The sequence below is a fragment of the Bacillus rossius genome, chromosome 17, assembly GCF_032445375.1.
Source record: "Bacillus rossius redtenbacheri isolate Brsri chromosome 17, Brsri_v3, whole genome shotgun sequence".
Classification (NCBI taxonomy): Eukaryota; Metazoa; Arthropoda; class Insecta; order Phasmatodea; family Bacillidae; genus Bacillus; species Bacillus rossius.
The window spans coordinates 10,063,754-10,082,067 of NC_086344.1; the positions used below are offsets into that span (position 1 = coordinate 10,063,754).

General features: G+C 42.3%; 1 protein-coding gene across 1 annotated transcript in view; it reads right to left on the reverse strand.

The window, feature by feature from the left end:
- Positions 1–18,314, reverse strand: part of LOC134540997 (electron transfer flavoprotein-ubiquinone oxidoreductase, mitochondrial) — a 54,365-nt gene that overhangs the window by 19,094 nt on the left and 16,957 nt on the right. Inside the window, exons 7-9 of the mRNA XM_063384109.1 lie at positions 12,244–12,419; positions 8,985–9,196; positions 2,447–2,626 (exon numbers count right to left, since the gene is read on the reverse strand). Of these exons, the coding sequence (XP_063240179.1) occupies positions 2,447–2,626; positions 8,985–9,196; positions 12,244–12,419 (568 nt within the window). The remainder of the gene's footprint in view (positions 1–2,446; positions 2,627–8,984; positions 9,197–12,243; positions 12,420–18,314) is intronic.

Here is an 18,314-nt window from a genome sequence, read left to right on the forward strand (position 1 = left end):
CACATTTATTAGTTCCGTTATCTGCGTAACCACGTGATGTATTCGAACTGCGTTCACGAAACACGCACATCAGAAACGGAATCTTTTTTCCGTTACCGTGCAGCACAAGCCTCGTTTCCGTAATAAACCAGCGATGTTCCGTATTTCCGTAATTCAGTGTTAAATCCGTAATAATTACGGAAAATCCATAATGGTTGGCAGCTCTGCGGAAATATACATGACACAAAAAATTCCCGGTTATTAAAAAAATTCCCTGACATTTCCCTGATAATTCCCGATCAACGTGATTTCCCTGATAAATACCGGTTTTCCCGGTTTTCCCGGTGAGTGGCCACCCTGGAACTACTCAAGGTAACCAGACTTCCCCCCTTTCGGCTTACTCATCGCCCCTCTCATCACTAGCGCTTATATTTTACCCCTCCCGTCTACCCGGGTGTCTTGGTCGCATATTCTCTGCTCGCCTCTCCCCTCCCAGCCGCGGCGCCTCTCCCCTCCCAGCACTTGCGTCATCCAAGCCTATCCAACATCAATCCCCAGCCGAGTCACGCTGGATAATGTCGCTGGATGGTGGGCTTTATCGGGTCCCCTGTCCGATGCTTCATTTGTGAGATAAAGCGACGTTAAGAACTAGTGTTTCAGAAATTAACACTGGGCTGGATTGGACCATAATTTGAAAACCCTACAAGATAGAGGAATAATGTACGGAGATATCTTGTTTAGAATTTCACTGCTGACATTTTCTACGCCTATGCTTTTTTCTGTCCAATGCTTAGTTTGTGAGTTACAACGCAAAATTATCCTAATCTGCTGTCAACCATTTATTCCATTATTATTCATTTCTGATTGGGGGACATGGTTTGACCCGCGATATACCCGATTCCGCGATCAATCGGGGCGCGATATACCGGGAGTTTACTGTATTTCTGATTCATTTCATCATGGAAAAAATGCAAATAACATTTTAAACTTTCAATTAGCTCTTGATTCTTACATATAGGATAGCCCATTCAAGTCATAAGATAATTTTTACAAAATCTGATGCCTGGAGATTGTGTTCGCACAGTAGTGATAGGTTAAAAGTAATTTTTATAACTAGTAGGAAAATTTGAAGTCTAGAGATAACGTTAGCACAACTGAATGTTTTGTGAAATTTTGCATTCTTACTTATGTTTGGTGAAATTTTGCATTCTTGCTAATATTTTGTAACATTCACTCTATATAGCTTGTTTCAGGTATTGAGTTATACTGTGTTTCTTTTAGTTTGTGTGTAAATTAAAAATACTATTTATTTTACATTTATTTATCCGGTATTATTATTATTTCAGTTTAGGAAGAATCCAGAATGCCACGTAATTGTCAAAACTCTCCTGACAATTTCTCTTGTGTGTGGTAAGGTGGCATTTTCTCTCCAGAAACGTCGAATTACTCCAATCATAAAGAATAAAGACAGCACACCACCACTAGTTTTAGATGCAATTAGGAGATCTGGACAAGTCCAGGCACTGCATACAATCAGAAGTACATGTGCTGTGAAGATGCATGGATGGTTAAACAAAAATTTTTGTTAAATCCCAATGATCTGGCGAGAGCCTTCAAATCACATAAATACTAATAACTATTTCCAGCAGAGCTCCCTTTTTTGATGTCTGATTCCATCCTGTCATTGTATCATTTGGCCATCAACCTGTGCGCTTTTTCTCCAAAGCTTTCCCAGTCTCTCTCGACCCATACCTCTTCCGACTCTTTACCGGCACTCTCGAAGCAACCCCGCGGGCCCTCACTCGGCAAGGGACGAGACATGAGGCCATGCTCCGTGACTTACCAGTCACCCCCGAGAGCTACAGAGTTCAGCGCCCCATTCAGCGACGGAAGCTCGGTGTCACATTCCCTGTTTGTTGTGAAACATAGTCAAGGCCACCTCCACTGACTTGTTGACACGCTCCCACCAAGTTCGGACAGGGGTAGCACGGGCTGGTGTGCACCACATAAGCAAAGGTTGTCAGGTTGTGCGCGTGGTAGCTGCATGAACATGACTGCAGGAAGTCGAACAAGACACAGACTTGTGTTGGTGGCAATAACCTTTTATACAAAGTTTTAAATGAAATAAAACGATAATTGTTGATGTGCACAAACAACTTTTTGAAGAGAAGTGAAGATATTTTAAACTGGAGGTAGATGGTATTTTGTGCACTTCTCAGTGGTGTGTTCTGTCCAAGAGTAGCAAAGCAAAGTATCCGCTAAATACAGGTGTGTGTATGGAACTTTTGTAAAGGGAAGTGAAGTGTTTCGTGGATGGTTCTCACTATAAAGTATTTTCCAAAAAAAAAAAAAAAAAAAATTATAAATATATATATTAAAAGTTTTTTTCTTGTTAACCATTCCTTCTTTTTCTCAAGTGTTGAAACATGGAGGTGCCACTTGTACGTCACCAAACACACGGACTCACCGCCGTGCCGCAGCGTCCAGGGCTCCCTGCCCCCCAGCAGCAGGCTGAGGCCGGAGTAGAGCACGCCCCCGTACAGGCCCAGCGGGTTGTGGAAGGACGGCCGCACGTTGCGCACCTTGTGCAGGTCCGACCACACCCAGCTGTTCCGCAGCTGCTGCTCGTAGCTCCGGGGCTCCACGCCTGCACACACACGCCTCCGCTGCACTCCCGCTCCCCCTCCACCGGTCTGTACTCGCACCATCCCGCACACAGCTGCACCCGGCTTTCAATACAGCACCGAGTGCTGAACGTCCAGTTTGACAAGGAGTGTAAAAGATGTTACGGGCAACACCATAAGATTAAGGGCACGTGGACCCGGCAAAACTCTACTCCCCCGTGCCGTGACGTCGCTCGTGTGGGGAACGGCACTCCGACCCTCCTCACCACAGTTACCTTAAACCAACCCGTCCCAGCGCCGGGCACGCTAACTTGTGGAACCTCAAGGTGTTCAGCAGGGTGCTGGCAAGTGGCCTGCAAGGGATGTTCAATTGCACAACTCTTCAAACACGGTGAAATCACAACAGATGGAATGCCTTAAGAGCCTGAATCAGTTCAGGTGAGGTTTGGCCCATCCTCGTATGACCAAACAAAATGCACGCTATAATTTCCTGGTCCTAACTACGGGGTTAAAAATTAAATATTTAAACTGTCTGCCATCTGAGGCAGGCTCCAAGGGTGTACGAAAGTGTTCAAGAAGATTAAAAGGAAATAACAGAAATACTACATCGGTGACGGCATGCAATGAATTTCTCGAGGTGCCGGAGTGGTACCTCGGGGTATGACGACTTCAGACAGAGGGAGCCAACTCCCAATGGCGGTCGGTGTGCCTTGCGTCAAGGTACCCGTTAAAAGAATATGATATTGTGCCGTGGATGTAAAAGATTAATAACACAAAACCAATCTTATAATTAAAACAAGTCTTCTCACAAACACATAACTCTTATTACCTACAGTATTTAGAAATAGTTCAAATATTGTCCCCTCTGGGTCCACTCGACAATATTCTGAATCAACTTACAATAAAACGATAATTAGTAATTGGTGTGTTCCAGCAAGTTCGCTGAACGTACATAACCTAACTCTTCACGAGAACATAAACAAAAATGATTATTGACATCTCATTATGGGTGCGTGGCACTGAAGTGACAGCGGCTCCCTTCCTCTAAGGGTCGCAGTGTGCTATTCAAATACAAGTCACACCATATAGATCTGGAAAATACACCAACGGAGAAAGGAACGAGTGTGAGGAGGAACTGTTTGAGGGTCGCACTGGACTCATAAGAGGGGCGTAGACCCTGGTCGATGTCAAGTTCCAAAACTGTATATGCAAAAACACTGCTTTGTACTGTTAAAGCTAGTTTAGAAGTACATGAATTATAGAATTGAAGTTATTGCAAATATTCACGCTGCACTCCAATTTTAGAAAATTTCTATTGAAGCTTAACTACATTTGTTAAATCAATTGTTTGGCAGATAAAATTGTTAAAATACATTAATTTCCCTAGAAGCTCAGGAGTTTTATTCAAGGCGACTGTCTTGAAAAGGTTGTAATGTTAACTGTATCAATAATAATTTATCTTTTGAGAGATGGTAACTGAGGTGACTAAGTTACAAACAAGTATATTGAATTTGGACTTCACTACATATTTACCTAAACCTGTTATAATGGAAAAATAATACATTAATCAATGATGTTTGCACACACATTTTTACAGGCTTGTAATTTACCGTGTCCTTTGCCTAGATCAAGAATGTATACCGTGTTTTATGACATAATCGTAGCATTGTTAATTAAGAGCATCAAATTTGGGGAGGAAAAAAAGAGAAAAATTCTTGCATAAAAATTGCACTATGCTTTTGGTCATGCTGTTAAGATTCATAGAGCTTTCAGTATGCAGTAATCATGACCTTGCCAAAGATCACAGAACAAAGCACCATGCAGAAGCAATCGGTTTTCAAGTTGCTGTCAGGCAGTGGTGGTAGTTATAATGGGAAAATACAGTAATTAAAAACTCTAAGATGTACAAGCACAATATGATTTCCCACCCAATACGGTAAAATGTTTCGGTAACCCCATTTCCTTCATAAGTTGTACATTATTTATTTTCCATATAAAATATTGCCCATAAATTTTTAGACATATTTTCAAGCATTATAACCTTTATCTGTTCATCACCACTGTGTAGCGCCGTTAAAAATGCAGCCAGCACTAGTTGGCATTATTCATGCTTAGTTACACTCATGCCCATATAGAGACCATGCGCGTACTCAAATACTGATATCATAGCTCGCCGATTGCATGCAACACGCGCGCTGTCTCGTGCTGGGTAAACTATATTTAATAGCCAGCACTCTTTCGTGGTTAGTGTGTACTACAACTATAATTATAGGTACGTTTTGTTAGTTCGGACTCATGTTAGGGTCACTGCATTCAATTTTTTTAAATTTCAGGTTGAACAAAATATCTTCTATTTATTTACATTGTTTGGTATGCTTTTGTATTCTCAGCTTTTTAATTAAACGTATTTTAGATACAACTTAAAAAAAAATTCAACAAAATTGCTTTTCTTGCCTAAAAATCACACCCCTACTTTTTGAAACTTGATTTAAGCATAAAATGGATGATTATGTAATACAACACAGTATTTAATATGTAGTAAGTAAATGTTTCCCAAACTCTTGTTAACTATGAGAAACCTCATAATCATAATACAATAAAACCCTGTTAAGATGTCTTCTATGGGACTGGATGCTAAAAACTTAACTGGGAAAACATCTTAGAAGGGAAATACAGGTACATACATACATTTGCTTCATAAAAAAAAATTGTACTCGAGTGACATACTGCATAACTCAAAATTACACTTACCAATTATTGTCGGCATGCTGGAAAAAACATACAACTATATCAGTAAATTGAATTATTTAAAATACATTTTTTTAATAAGTACAATAAAAAAACAATTATCAAAACACTAGCAAAAAAACTGACATTCACTGTTTTGAAAAAATACTGCATCAGAGTTGTTTGTTTCAACACATTTTCGTTTTGACGCATCACAAAATTGCCCAGTTCCCATAAACTCTACCTCACACTGTCTGTAATATTTGGTGTTCATGAACAAATAACCTCAGCTTGTCCAGGTGGTCAAGGGCTTCAGAGTAAGTTGGCGTCAGCTTCATCGCTGTCACCATCACCAGTCTCACCCTCAGCTGAATCCTTGTGTAGTGCACAACCGTGGCTCACATGGTAGAACCGCATCATCAACTGAGACAATCTTCAAAAGTGCATGAAAAATTTAGTTGCTCTTGAAGAGTTTTCCAATTTGCACTGCGTGTAGAAGCACGTGCAATTGGTTCCCTGTCCTCACATGCTTCTTCAGGGAAAATATTGTTAACTTGTCAGCCAGGTAAAGTTAGACATACAAGGTTACAAAAATTCGCAGAGAGCTGAAAATTTTGTACGGATGTTCGGAACACCATTATAAATGAAATGTGAAAAGTCCCCATCGATCTGACATTTGCAAATAAATTTATTCTAGGTCAAAGTTCACAAAAATGTTTTTTTTTTTTGCCTTTTTTTTAGCCAAACTGTAAGTTTTATCATAAAAATAGGTCAGACTAAATTTGTATATCGTGCAATTATCTACAAAAATTGTCTTTACACTTTTTCTCCTAAGAGTACCAGTTTCTGAGTTATAAAGATTCAAAAGTTGAAGAAGTTGTATTCTTAATAATATGCACACGTTTCCACGGCACCATTGCAAGATTAGTAGCTTAATCTTGAGGACGACCAACTTTACCCCCAGCGGTTAGTCTCAAGAAGGAATTATAACAATCATTATGATACTTAGTCTCAGCAGCAACTAAATCATATTCAAATTCAATTCGAGCAATAACAGCTTTTACCACATCATCAGAACAAGTCCGAGCTACTTTCAGAATTGATTCTTTGAATGAAAGAGTAGTTACTTTATAGATTTTACTGGCTTCTTCTTGTTGGTGTTGTCTTTTAGCTGCAGCAATAGAACTCTTTCGAGTGTCGTTTTTACGAAACTGCACGTGGATTCACAGATTTCTGGTTTTTCAGGTATTCCGAAAATTCATCACCTCTTTCAGTACTTGCATCAATTAATGTCTTCATGCCACAATCAACAGTAACAATTTCACTTTCAGTTAGAAGTTTACTACAGATAAAACAACTGCTGAACGTTATATGTAGGAAGCATCTATTAACACAAAACGTTATGAATGGGAAAAATTAACTTAAGGATGAATGGAAATGATCAAGGGAATAATTATGATAATTTAATAAGCAGGAAAACATATTACGCAGGAACGTCTTAAGCGAGTTTTACTGTATTCATACTATACATATGACTGTCTAAATGCAATGTTTCTCAAAAATGGTTGGCAATGTTGCAAAGTTTAAAATACCATGAGCTGGGAAAAAAGCCAAATGCGCTTCTCAGCCTAGTCATACTGCCATGTTGTTTCTCTAATAACACAGGTGATCGCATCACCAAATGCCCTAATGATCCAAAGGTAGCCATGACGTTACAGTTGGTATGACCTGGCTTTATGCCCAAAACGTGCCTAATAACTCATGATATCCTAGTACAACATGAACAAAAATTTAATAGAACTTACTTAGAATTTATAGAACCCCTGAGAAAAACTCTTGTTTAGAATATCAGAAAATAAATATTTGCAAATATTTAATTTTTTAAATTGGTTACCTCCAGGTATTTTAAATGTGTCACTACCTGATAAATGGTTATTTTAAACCCACTAAAAATATACCTTTAATACTTATCTCTTATTTATTAACATGGTTTAGCTGTCTCTTAGTGAGCTTAATGAACTAAGGCTGTGCAAACCTGCATATTTATAATCAAACTTCATGATTGGATTGTTCCAAATAACTTCTTGTGATATTTATTACTGCACATGATCATAATTAAAGAATACTGCTACTTAGCAACTACCAATTAAATTACAATAACCATGAAATATTAGCGCTATCCAGAAAGTAACATGATTTAGAATAAAACAAAAGAAAGTGACAGAAACATTATTATTGTTCACTTTGATAGTCTAACTTAACCAACTTTTCAACATAATCCCCATTCAAATTAAAGCACTTATCGTAGCGTTGCACACGTTTGTTGATGTCATTGTCATAGAACTCTGCAGTCAGACTGCAACCATACGTTGGTGCTTTCACCTTCCTGCAGTTCCACATCGTCAAGCACAGGGTTGTCAGCCAGCTGTTAGTCGCTTGGCACCAGATAGGGACTATACGGAGGACGGTTGAACATCTCCAAACCAAAATCATCCACGAACTACTGATTTCAAGCGTGCACTATCGTCAAAAACACAACCTTTGAACTTAGCATTCCCCGACGCTTGTTTTGGATCACTCTTCTCAATTTTTTTTTTTAATGTTTCATAGTACCTTTCAAAGTTTATCGTTGAACCACGTTCGAGGAAATCGACAAGAAGCACACCTTTCCTGTAACTGTTGCCATGATTTTTCTCGATAACAATGTCTGCACACACTTCCTTGGTTTTCCGGGGGAACTTGTGTGTCTCCACGCCAGAGACGGATTTTTGCTCTCACAAGTAACATGTTGTACCCGAGTCACAATTCCAGTTACGAAACTATTAAGAAGTGAGTCACCATCTCTGTTGTAGGTGACTAAACATGTTAACGATGCCGCCATGCGCTGTTTATGGTGGTCTTCCAACAAGACTTAATGCAAAAACTTAATGAAATTTAAGGAAACTGTAACAAGAGCTCCAAAATTGTATAGCTGCAATTTTCACAAATTTTCTCATTCCTTTTCAACCCCAGTTCATCATTCATAATGCTCGGTCGGCCGCTTCGCTCTTCACCGTGAACATAAGTGCGGCTATTTTTAAACATAATGCACCACTGTCTCACTGCACCTCAACTCATTACGTTATTTCCGTATACTTTACCAAGTTTCTGTGAATCTCAATAGGCATGTTGTTTTCTGCTAACAAAAGCCCGATCACTGATTGCACATCACAGAAAGCGGGTTTACCTATTGCAGCACACATTTGCAAATAACACAATCACTACAGAAGCAACACAAACCTCAAGCTACCGCAACTGGATGTGCACTGATTGAGAGAATATACAAGCACCAAGATGGCGGCAGTAGCCCCTTCCCTTACCGCGTCACGTTAAAACGTACTTAGTTACAGGATAGCCAGGGTGTTTTCAAAATTGTCAATAACTGCAATTATTATACATTAATATGAATCCAATATTCATTACATTTACGAACATCTACACACCTATACCAATTAATCCAGTTTATCACAGGCCTTAATGATAACACTATAATGTAATTGCACCATTATACATTAGTCAAAGCTTTAGAAACTTACAGCTCGTTTGTGACTATAGATGCCACAGTGTAAAGGAGAGCTCGCTCGTGACTAGAGATGTCACAGAGGAAGGCAGTACCTGCAGCCTGTGACGAGGCACCGTCTCCGCGCACGGCGTCGAACACGGCATCAGCGGCCAGCATGCCACTCTTCATGGCGTAGTGCGTGCCCTTGATCTTGGGCACGTTGAGGAAGCCGGCGGAGCACCCCACCAGGCAGCCCCCGGGGAAGGAGAGCCTGGGTATGGACTGCAGGCCGCCCTCGTTCAAGGCCCGCGCCCCATACGCTATCCTGCGACACATTACGCAACATACTGCCACTCTGTGCCGTGTAATATTGAACTTTGCCAATAGTAACTTATGTTTGTGTAGCACAAATTTCATGTATGTGCTAGATTATTAATTGTTCATAATAAAATATATACATTTAGTCTATGGTATAACTTGTAATCAAAAGATAATACATATATTTATTTGATTTTGCAAAATAAAACTTTAATATTGAGTTTTTGTCTAACGATTCTATATATAACATTTGTTTTACTGGATGAATTTAATGCCCTAGTTTATTCTCATTAAATTAATTATTTAATGCATTCTTAGTGATCATGTCTTTGTAACATTTATAAATAATTCTTTAATAGTGCAGCTTGAAAGCACTTGTTACTGTGAATGTCAAACATCCTCAAAAGTATAAAAATCATTTACTGAATGATTTGAAATGTACTGAGTCTTCATCTTTTGACTTATTTAAATTATTTTGTCCACACACAATTACAGCTCTGAACATTTAAATCAATAGAACATTACGTTACAGTGTTGTCTCGCTATGTTGTAGTTTTGTAGACTGTCAGTACTAGGGTAGTTCCAGGACGTAACAAATCTACAAATTAATGTTTTACAAACTTAACCATTTAACCAACTGATATCATCCTAATTTTCTTCTTACCCTTTTAAGAAGTATTCCTGCTTCATAAGCATCCCCCCCCCCCTAAATATTTTAAGTACTGTATTAACTAGACATCTGCAAATTGTGATTTTTCAGTTCGAATCGAATTTCAAAAAAATTCACGAGTTTCGAATTTTTTCGAATCGAATTTGGGAATATTTATTAAAACAACATAGATCATTAAAAAATTTTAACATACCACCTTTGAAAAACTTGTCACATAATTCACAGTTTAAATCAAGTAACTAAAATTAAAGTGAGACTATTTTGCAGAAGCACAACCAAATTCTCAAAAATAAAAAAAAAAATAAAAATTATATGTCTGTAGCACTAACATAAATCACTTCGCAAATCATTTGAAATTGTCATGTAGAAAGGTGAGTTCATCGACATGGTGCGGCAACAACAATTCTCTGCGGCTGGTAAATATGTTGCCTGCTGTAGAGAAAACTCTCTCACTTGCCACCTTATTTAGCATGTTTGACTTTCAAGGATAAAAATATTAATAAAAATATCACAGCATAAGGAAGTGGTACAAATGAAATAAAAAATAAAAAATTTTCAGTTTTTATTGCGTAAGCATCGCACATTTTATTCTAAAATCAAGTTTATAATTAGGGGTGAGACCGTGGGTTCACTCTTAGCTGAGTTTTGAAATAAACAAACACCGTCGTATCACTGCACCGCGTCAGCAAGTGATAGGCTGAATTCATCTTGCGCGCCAAGCACTAGTTGCAACACACAAACTTCAGTACAGTCGGTGCTAATAAAATAACGGAGAAATAATATAACAGGAAGCACCGTAGCACTTTGTTCAGCGTAGGTGGTTCATTTGCGAAGAAAAAACTATGCATGTTACACCTAATAGCCGTCTTCACAAAATCATCACAAGTTTTGATAACAGGATACTCAAGTTTCCTTTTTTTCCCGGGAGTTGTTAATGTCCCAGTGTCCTGTAATTCTTTCCTTGCACAAAGCACACTCGTAAAGAACACTCGTAAATCCTGCAGTTAAACTCGCGATATCGTTCAAACGACAATCCGGATATTTGTCTCAAAATGTTTTAAAAACATTCAACACAATAGTTTTTGTGGACTTTTCAAAGGCTTTCCCGTTCTGTGCTTTACAAAACCTAGTCCGGCATCAGCCATAACAAACCGTGCGCTCAAATCCGAAACACAACTGTTGCGCCGGGCATCAACTGTACACTGTACACACGGCGTCTGCTAACATAATTGTAAGTAAATACTTGCTGACACAACATTAAACTGTATTGGATATTAAAGGTGAAACGCTATAATGCTATATAACAATTGTTATAAAAAAGGCAGTGCAAAAATAAAATGGTACATAACCAAGGGACTATTTCTTGCACACGAATAATGTGCGCGGAGGCCGGCAGCCAATGAAAATGTTTGTTTACAAGAGGCTTTGTTTATTCCAAAACTCAGGTAAGAGCGAACGGAGAATACTATTATGCAAAAAAAAATGTAAAGTAATCCATAAAAACAATACCTACTTTGCGAAAGCAAGCTAAATAATTAAATTAATGAGTGATGCAATAAAACTATTTTATTCAACTAAAAAAAAAAAGAAACACGCAACAAGAACGTGATTTGTAACTATACACATAACCATCGTGCGGGTTATCTCGGTTACTGACAGAGCGTGCGCGTGCTCTATACAGGATTACAGGAATCAACACAACCAAAATGGCACTGCTTACGTTTTTATAAGCGGTATAAAGCGACCCACGAGACGTTAAAGATGAAGTTTTTAACTTTTAAAAACGTCTTTAAAACACGATTTACACATCAGATTACTTTGTAATAGGATTAATTAAGTTAGTAAGCAGTTTTGTCAGAACGAACGGCGTAAACTGCGTAAAGCAATAGGCGCGTTGTAAACAACAGGAATTCATTGCATTGCATCAAATGAGGTTAAAACGGGACAGAAATAAAATGGTTCAAATAACATGAAAACGTAAATAACGGTAACGTAAATAAGGGGTTTCGATGTATAATTTTTTGTAAGTGGAAGGTGTAATCGTCCATTTACATTTCTTTTAAAAATGGGGGAGGGGGATGTCTTATATTAGTGTACCCGGGTCAGATTTTGCAAGTCAAATTAATGTAAAATGAATTCGATTCGAATTTACGAATCGAATATTAAAAAATTCGAACTCGAATTCGGAAATTTCGAATATTCGCAGAACCCTAGTATTAACAAGCATTTGGTGTTATTTAAGTTGCTGCTAATAAGAGATTAAATATGTAATTTTATTTTTAACCTTATAACTTCTATGAAAACACATTTCAGAAAAAAGTGAATAATATATAAATATTTGTTTCAAATCAATTGTAAGACACGAGAAGCGTGCCCAGGGCTACCTCTTGCCGCCCTCCAGGACGGGCCGGATGGACGGGTGGTGCTTGAACCGCTGGAACTCCCGGAAGGGACTCAGGTACGGGTTGGCGTAGTCCAGGGCCACCACGAAGCCAATGGCAACCAGAGGAGTGGGCTCGTTCAGGTGGTACAGGAACGAACCCCCGTAGGTGTGGCGATCCTGAGACATCACACACAACCAGCTGCCAACACTTCTTACCTCAACCACCTGCGTACAAGACAACTATTCTATACAAGTCAATCATATTGAAGTAAAACCCTTGTTTATGAAACTCCTGGCAGCAGTGCAAACAGCATGTGCATGAAGCAGTCCTAACAGTAAGCACACGAAGCAATGCTAACAGCGTGTGCAGGAAACATTAAGCCAATAATTTATATTAAAAATAGCACTAAACTACATGTAAAATGCAGTTTAACATTTGCTGTTGATAAAAATAATTACGTCTGCCGAATGATAGAGGTTAGATGTTAGGTAGTCGGATATGTAGATACATGGTGCTATACTTTTGTGTTTGTGCCAAATGAGAATACCGTGTTTTATCGCATGATCGTCGCACATTTTATACTAAAATCAAGTTTGAAAAGTAGGGGTGAGACGTTTATGTGAGAAAAAAATTTTTTGTTAGGTAAAGTTATTCACAAAAACAAAACCCATTCATGGAAGTAAGTTTATTTAAAAAGTGAAGTATAAAAGAGCACGCCAAACAATTTAAATTAGTGGTGCACCGATATGACTTTACCGATTACTGATTCAATTACAGATTATGAGAGCAATAATCAGCAGATACCAATTCAGTTACTGATTATAAAGAACAAATTTTTTTAAGTGTAATAATGCACACAAAAATTTTTTATTCCCAAGTGAATTTAATAAGATTAGGTATAATTGAGAATACAGTTATAATAACAGTATAAAAATATATAAAATACACTATTAAGTCATTGCAAAGTGTAAATTAAATTAACTTCTCTTTATATTTGTAAATGTATACAACTTGAACTACATTCTAATAATTGTATTTTACAATGGGTAAGTTTTTGTTGCTAATTTAATTATATAAAAATGACACAAAACCAATTCTAGCACATGTGATTTTATTTATGTTGACTGAATATATAAAATTATACTTTTTCATTTTCACGTCACATACAAATAACACAACAATAGATAATGTTACCAAAGACGCCCATAACAAGTTGGTAAAACACAGTGATAAACTCTACATTTTTATAAGTGGTACACCGCGGCGATGCAGACGTACAGATAACGGTTATAACATTTAAAAACATCTTTAAAAGAAAATGTACACATCAGACAACTTCGTATTTACGTTAATTAAATAGTAAGTGGTGATGTCCGAATAACTATTAAATTTCTACTTAAAAATACATAGTTTTATACGGAATAAATACCCACAAAAAAGTGCTTGGAATCTAATAGCGGGACAAAAAACATCATGCAACGTTTACACGAGAAGTTTTTATTACCCAAATTTCGACGCCCTAAAATACAAGTGCTACGATTGTGCGATAAAAGAGGGTCAGTGCAATATGAGCAGTATGAACTGTGCCACGCACCAGCGGCCAGTCCAGGGTGTGCTCCACGGTGCGACGATTGTGGGATAAAAGAGGGTAAGTGCAGTATGAGCAGTATGAACACGCACCAGCGGCCAGCCCATGGTGTGCTCCACGGTGCGACGATTGTGCGATAAAAGAGGGTCAGTGCAGTATGAGCAGTATGAACACGCACCAGCGGCCAGCCCATGGTGTGCTCCACGGTGCGACGATTGTGCGATAAAAGAGGGTCAGTGCAGTATGAGCAGTATGAACACGCACCAGCGGCCAACCCATGGTGTGCTCCACGGTGCGACGATTGTGCGATAAAAGAGGGTAAGTGCAGTATGAGCAGTATGAACACGCACCAGCGGCCAGCCCATGGTGTGCTCCACGGTGCGACGATTGTGCGATAAAAGAGGGTCAGTGCAGTATGAGCACGCACCAGCGGCCAGCCCATGGTGTGCTCCACGGTGCGACGATTGTGCGATAAAAGAGGGTCAGTGCAGTATGAGCAGTATGAACACGCACCAGCGGCCAGCCCATGGTGTGCTCCACGGTGCGAAGATTGTGCGATAAAAGAGGGTCAGTGCAGTATGAGCAGTAATAACACGCACCAGCGGCCAGCCCATGGTGTGCTCCACGGTGCGACGATTGTGGGATAAAAGAGGGTAAGTTCAGTATGAGCAGTATGAACACGCACCCGCGGCCAGCCCATGGTGTGCTCCACGGTGCGACGATTGTGGGATAAAAGAGGGTAAGTGCAGTATGAGCGGTATGAACACGCACCAGCGGCCAGCCCATGGTGTGCTCCACGGTGCGACGATTGTGGGATAAAAGAGGGTAAGTGCAGTATGAGCGGTATGAACACGCACCAGCGGCCAGCCCATGGTGTGCTCCACGGTGCGACGATTGTGCGATAAAAGAGGGTAAGTGCAGTATGAGCAGTATGAACACGCACCAGCGGCCAGCCCATGGTGTGCTCCACGGTGCGACGATTGTGGGATAAAAGAGGGTCAGTGCAGAATGAGCAGTATGAACACGCACCAGCGGCCAGATCATGGTGTGCTCCACGGTGCGACGATTGTGGGATAAAAGAGGGTAAGTGCAGTATGAGCAGTATGAACACGCACCAGCGGCCAGCCCATGGTGTGCTCCACGGTGCGAAGATTGTGCGATAAAAGAGGGTCAGTGCAGTATGAGCAGTAATAACACGCACCAGCGGCCAGCCCATGGTGTGCTCCACGGTGCGACGATTGTGGGATAAAAGAGGGTAAGTGCAGTATGAGCAGTATGAACACGCACCCGCGGCCAGCCCATGGTGTGCTCCACGGTGCGACGATTGTGGGATAAAAGAGGGTAAGTGCAGTATGAGCGGTATGAACACGCACCAGCGGCCAGCCCATGGTGTGCTCCACGGTGCGACGATTGTGGGATAAAAGAGGGTAAGTGCAGTATGAGCGGTATGAACACGCACCAGCGGCCAGCCCATGGTGTGCTCCACGGTGCGACGATTGTGCGATAAAAGAGGGTAAGTGCAGTATGAGCAGTATGAACACTCACCAGCGGCCAGCCCATGGTGTGCTCCACGGTGCGACGATTGTGGGATAAAAGAGGGTCAGTGCAGTATGAGCAGTATGAACACGCACCAGCGGCCAGATCATGGTGTGCTCCACGGTGCGACGATTGTGGGATAAAAGAGGGTAAGTGCAGTATGAGCAGTATGAACACGCACCAGCGGCCAGCCCATGGTGTGCTCCACGGTGCGACGATTGTGGGATAAAAGAGGGTAAGTGCAGTATGAGCGGTATGAACACGCACCAGCGGCCAGCCCATGGTGTGCTCCACGGTGCGACGATTGTGGGATAAAAGAGGGTAAGTGCAGTATGAGCAGTATGAACACGCACCAGCGGCCAGCCCATGGTGTGCTCCACGGTGCGACGATTGTGCGCTAAAAGAGGGTAAGTGCAGTATGAGCAGTATGAACACGCACCAGCGGCCAGCCCATGGTGTGCTCCACGGTGCGACGATTGTGGGATAAAAGAGGGTCAGTGCAGTATGAGCAGTATGAACACGCACCAGCGGCCAGCCCATGGTGTGCTCCACGGTGCAAATATTGTAGGATAAAAGAGGGTCAGTGCAGTATGATCAGTATGAACTGTGCCACGCACCAGCGGCCAGCCCATGGTGTGCTCCACGGTGCGACGATTGTGGGATAAAAGAGGGTCAGTGCAGTATGAGCAGTATGAACACGCACCAGCGGCCAGCCCATGGTGTGCTCCACGGTGCGACGATTGTGGGATAAAAGAGGGTAAGTGCAGTATGAGCAGTATGAACACGCACCAGCGGCCAGCCCATGGTGTGCTCCACGGTGCGACGATTGTGGGATAAAAGAGGTTAAGTGCAGTATGAGCAGTATGAACACGCACCAGCGGCCAGCCCATGGTGTGCTCCACGGTGCGACGATTGTGGGATAAAAGAGGGTAAGTGCAGTATGAACACGCACCAGCGGCCAGCCCATGGTGTGCTCCACGGTGCGACGATTGTGGGATAAAAGAGGGTAAGTGCAGTATGAGAAGTATGAACACGCACCAGCGGCCAGCCCATGGTGTGCTCCACGGTGCGACGATTGTGCGATAAAAGAGGGTCAGTGCAGTATGAGCAGTATGAACACGCACCAGCGGCCAGCCCATGGTGTGCTCCACGGTGCGACGATTGTGGGATAAAAGAGGGTAAGTGCAGTATGAGCAGTATGAACACGCACCAGCGGCCAGCCCATGGTGTGTTCCACGGTGCGACGATTGTGGGATAAAAGAGGGTAAGTGCAGTATGAGCAGTATGAACACGCACCAGCGGCCAGCCCATGGTGTGCTCCACGGTGCGACGATTGTGGGATAAAAGAGGGTAAGTGCAGTATGAGCAGTATTAACACGCACCAGCGGCCAGCCCATGGTGTGCTCCACGGTGCGACGATTGTGGGATAAAAGAGGGTAAGTGCAGTATGAGCAGTATGAACATGCACCAGCGGCCAGCCCATGGTGTGCTCCACGGTGCGACGATTGTGGGATAAAAGAGGGTAAGTGCAGTATGAGCAGTATGAACACGCACCAGCGGCCAGCCCATGGTGTGCTCCACGGTGCGACGATTGTGGGATAAAAGAGGGTAAGTGCAGTATGAGCAGTATGAACACGCACCAGCGGCCAGCCCATGGTGTGCTCCACGGTGTGACGATTGTGGGATAAAAGAGGGTAAGTGCAGTATGAGCAGTATTAACACGCACCAGCGGCCAGCCCATGGTGTGCTCCACGGTGCGACGATTGTGGGATAAAAGAGGGTAAGTGCAGAATGAGCAGTATGAACACGCACCAGCGGCCAGCCCATGGTGTGCTCCACGGTGCGACGATTGTAAGATAAAAGAGGGTAAGTGCAGTATGAGCAGTATGAACACGCACCAGCGGCCAGCCCATAGTGTGCTCCACGGTGCGACGATTGTGGGATAAAAGAGGGTCAGTGCAGTATGAGCAGTATGAACACGCACCAGCGGCCAGCCCATGGTGTGCTCCATGGTGCGACGATTGTGCGATAAAAGAGGGTAAGTGCAGTATGAGCAGTATGAACACGCACCAGCGGCCAGCCCATGGTGTGCTCCACGGTGCGACGATTGTGGGATAAAAGAGGGTAAGTGCAGAATGAGCAGTATGAACACGCACCAGCGGCCAGCCCATGGTGTGCTCCACGGTGCGACGATTGTGGGATAAAAGAGGGTCAGTGCAGTATGAGCAGTATGAACACGCACCAGGGGCCAGCCCATGGTGTGCTCCAAGGTGCGACGATTGTAGGATAAAAGAGGGTAAGTGCAGTATGAGCAGTATGAACACGCACCAGCGGCCAGCCCATGGTGTGCTCCACGGTGCGACGATTGTGGGATAAAAGAGGGTAAGTGCAGAATGAGCAGTATGAACACGCACCAGCGGCCAGCCCATGGTGTGCTCCACGGTGCGACGATTGTGGGATAAAAGAGGGTAAGTGCAGTATGAGCAGTATGAACACGCACGAGCGGCCAGCCCATGGTGTGCTCCACGGTGCGACGATTGTGGGATAAAAGAGGGTCAGTGCAGTATGAGCAGTATGAACACACACCAGCGGCCAGCCCATGGTGTGCTCCACGGTGCGAATATTGTAGGATAAAAGAGGGTCAGTGCAGTATGATCAGTATGAACAGTGCCACGCACCAGCGGCCAGCCCATGGTGTGCTCCACGGTGCGACGATTGTGGGATAAAAGAGGGTCAGTGCAGTATGAGCAGTATGAACACGCACCAGCGGCCAGCCCATGGTGTGCTCCACGGTGCGACGATTGTGGGATAAAAGAGGGTAAGTGCAGTATGAGCAGTATGAACAAGCACCAGCAGCCAGCCCATGGTGTGCTCCACGGTGCGACGATTGTGGGATAATAGAGGGTCAGTGCAGTATGAGCAGTATGAACACGCACCAGCGGCCAGC